The sequence below is a fragment of the Lampris incognitus genome, chromosome 9, assembly GCF_029633865.1.
Source record: "Lampris incognitus isolate fLamInc1 chromosome 9, fLamInc1.hap2, whole genome shotgun sequence".
Taxonomy (NCBI): domain Eukaryota; kingdom Metazoa; phylum Chordata; class Actinopteri; order Lampriformes; family Lampridae; genus Lampris; species Lampris incognitus.
In genome coordinates, this window is record NC_079219.1 from 12145946 (window position 1) to 12149768 (window position 3823).

General features: G+C 47.6%; 1 protein-coding gene across 1 annotated transcript; it reads right to left on the reverse strand.

Moving 5' to 3' along the window:
• tyrobp (transmembrane immune signaling adaptor TYROBP) lies at positions 1-2207 on the reverse strand. The gene is made up of 5 exons (XM_056287081.1): positions 1903-2207; positions 1790-1810; positions 1543-1686; positions 423-493; positions 1-300 (listed from the first exon to the last, which is right to left on the reverse strand). The coding sequence occupies exons 1-5, from the start codon at positions 1937-1939 to the stop codon at positions 244-246; spliced, it is 330 nt and encodes a 109-aa protein (XP_056143056.1). The 5' UTR covers positions 1940-2207; the 3' UTR covers positions 1-243.
• Positions 2208-3823: the final 1616 nt, after the last annotated feature.

Consider the following 3823-nt stretch of genomic DNA (forward strand, 5'->3'; position numbering starts at 1 on the left):
TTTCGTGCGTCGCGCACTCATCAGCTACATATATATATATATATATATATATATATATATATATATATATATATATATAATTATCGGTCATGCTGGATAATGAAGCACCTACAATACAGCAAGACGTCTACGGGACATCATCTGCAGAATGTCGTGTTCGAAGGGCAAATCAGAATTCAACCCATCTCCAAAATCAGCACCGACAACGTTACCCCCTCGACAACCCAGGACCCCGAATGGAGGTCATTTCCTAAAGTGCTGAAGATCACTGTACACGTCTGACTGGACTCCATGTAACTCCTTCAAAAAAGATGTCAGAGAGCACAAATGTAACTCAAGCCGGGCAGTTTACTCAAGACGACCATATCAAACTTGTATTCGGTGTCTTATAAGGTGTGAACGGCAGTACGGGACCGGGTTACCTGATAAGGAGACTCTGTGATCTCTGCTGCTCTTTTCTTTAGCGTGGCCGATGGTAATCTTCCTCTACCTGCTGAGATTTGAGAAGAACAGAAACCAAGCAGGGATTGGTAAAAACTGGAAATGAGCCCTTCCTGTGTCCATATGCACGACACAAATTCACATGACACGATACCCGTGCACCAAATAGAAACACAATGTAAGTAATAATACTAATATACTGGCCTGCCAGCTTAGCAGCAGCTATGTTTTCATTTTTTGTGCGTAGAGAGCCACAAAATGTGACAGAGATGACAAGGTATGATAAATAGCAGAACTGAATCATTGAGACTGAATATGACAAATAATAAAAAAAAGGGTTATGAGAAAAATTGAATCACAAAGGCAATATATGATATCTGAGGGAACACACACCCCCACACTTTGAATGGGACACATGGTAGATGGTAAACGGACTGCATTCATAAAGTGCTTTTCTAGTCTACCGACCACTCAAAGTGCTTTACAGCGTGTCTCACTCTTCACCCATTCACACACACGTTCATACGCTGATGGTGGAGGCTGCCATGCAAGGCGCCAACCCGCTCATCAGGAGCAGTTAGGGGTTCAGTGCCTTGCTCAAGGACACTTCAACGTGCTCTCCGGAGGAGCCGAGCGCCAAATCAGCGACCTTCTGATTACTAGACGACCTGCCCTACCTCCTGAGCCATGCCGCCCCATGGGTGGTGCGCGCGCGCACACACACACACACACACACACACACACACACACACACACACACACACACACACACACCTGCAAATCTATCCTTGTGCAGACCCCTCATTGATTACATTCATTTCCTAGCCCTTAACCCTAACCTTAACCACGCAAACTACATGCCTAACCCTAACCCTTACCCTTACCTTAACCTAACCCTAATTCTAACCTTATCTCTAAAACCAAGTCCTAACCCTAAAATAGACCCTTTTACTTGTGGGGCTCCATAAAATGGCCCCACAAGTTAGGTGGTTTCTGGTTTTTCTATCCTAATGGGGACCAAATGTCCCCATTAGGATAGAAAAACATGGTACACACACACACACACACACACACACACACACACACACACACACTTCTTACCATCATGACATTCACAATTGCTTCTTTTCTTCTGGAAGGTTGCAAGGCAGAACACGGTGATAGCGATGAGGATGGTCAAGGTGATGTCACAGACAACGATGGCCACTAAGGCCCTCATGTCTATTTGGTAACAGGAACCGCACTCTGTAAAAATACAGCGTTTAAATATCGGCTGGGAAAGCAAACTAAAGTGCACAACAGCATAGCCCAAATTGCTAAACATACAATTTTCCGAAAGCCAGCTCACCTTGCTGTCCATCTGCAGGACCTGGAGAAGACAAAGTTGACCAAAGGGAGTCAGATGACAACGTCAACAGCACCAAAACTGGCAAAATATGACTTACTCTCACAGCCACTCACCAAACAAAGGGCCCACGATACAGAAGGGTTTCGACATCTTCACGAGGTTACTGTTCAGTAGAGGAGACAAGGCAGGGTTGTTCGACAGCCCCACAGTCTTTACCCAGCAGTCTTGTTCCGTCAGGCTCTGATCAGTAAAGACTGGCCCTCGGGCTTAACAGGAGGTGCAGGCGGAGCGCCGTCCGCAGTGCCACTGGTTTGTTAGGCTGGTCAGTACGTGACTCAGCTGAGAGGAGGAGGAAGCAGAGCGAGAGAGGAGGAAGCCCTGCGTGTCTGCTTCTTCAATGGCGTCACACGGACCTGTTGACATCCAGTCGACAGCTCTGCCCTGATCCGTGTTGCATTTCGCAGCGTCCCTCAGTCGCTGATGTTTATGTCGGTGATGTTTATGTCGGTGATGTTTATGTCAGTAAGGCCCCAGAATCTGAGGCCTTACTGATGCAAAGATGGGCTGCTTGACAAGTTTAGCGACACTAGGGCCACAGTGTCTGCCAAAGTAAAGGCGAAATCTTTAACATGCCACTTCCTCTATGATGTGGTTTGCCCCTGTGCATGGTCGCAGGTCACTTGTTCAACCGCACTTTTTTTCTACCTGAAATGGTTGTCACAGAGCGTTATCAGAAGTGAAGTCACTGTTTCTGCTGTCATCAACTTTTAGGTGTGATAGTCTAGTAAACTAGCAAACCCCTGTAGGGTAGCTCATCAGTCGTTTCTTCCAAAGGCGCTATATTCTCTGCACGCGTCACAAATACTCATAACACACTAGCGTCACTGCACCTATCTATATCTCATATACTGTGGGAGGGAGGGAGGGAGGGAGGGAGGAGGAGGGCTGAGGAGAGAGACTAAAATAGTTCCCATTCAAGCGTTCAGAAGCCGAGGGAAATTCCGAGCACACGTCGCGTGCAACTACTTCCTATATTTGTAAACAACGACGAAGAAAAGATGGTTTGGTTTTGGCGCGCTCTCTGGAGGAGCCGGGGGATCGAGCCAGCGACCTCTCGGTTGCTAGACGACATCGGCGGGGCGGTGCGGCGGCCCGGTGGTTAGCACCGTTGCCTCACAGCAAGGAGGTCCTGGGTTCGAACCCCCCCCCCCCCAGGTCCTTCCTGTGTGGAGTTTGCATGTTCTCGCCGTGTCTGTGTGGGTTTCCTCCGTGTCCTCCGGTTTCCTCCCACCATCAAAAAGACACGCGTGTCAGGGTTGATACCCCCCCCCCCCCCGTCTGTGCCTCTGAGCAAGACAAAGAAGTGGAGGTGGTCCCCGGGCGCTGCAGCCGCCCACTCCTCCTATACAAGAGGACGGGTTGAATGCAGAAGACGCATTTCGCTGTAACCTGTACAATGACAACATGAAGTGGCTGTCTTTCTTTCTTGCCTTCCTCCTGTCTTTCTTAGAAACCTTCCGGTTCCACGGACGGGCCCGTTAAGAAACTCGCCATGTAGTTTAATCTTTCCAACGGGGTGTAGGCCGCAGTGATACTCAAAGTGTGGTCCGCGAGCGCCCCCAAGTGGTCCGCGGGAGGATTGCAAAAAAATCGTGTTTCTCAAATCACCTTCATGTGCGTTCCAATGCAAAGTTACGAGTACAGCTGTTTTCCAAATGTTTTCTAAATTAAAAGCGAATCAAAATGTAGCCTAAATAAGCCCAAGAATTGTGTTCAATTTGTCTAATGCAAACCTGCGTTTTGAGTCATGTCTCTTCAGTTAGCCTGTGTTACCTAGGTTACCTAGTTAGCTTCCATTCCAATAACAGGATTTTCATATCAAAGACCTCCTGACTATTGTGAAAATTAAGTAGAATCTAACAAAGAGTGAAGTGAACCGTTCAAAATACAAACATCATGGATCGGTGGCTGAAGAGAAAATCCGGAGAAACGACGAACAATGTAAGCAACAAGGTGCAGAGACTTCCTTCTCAC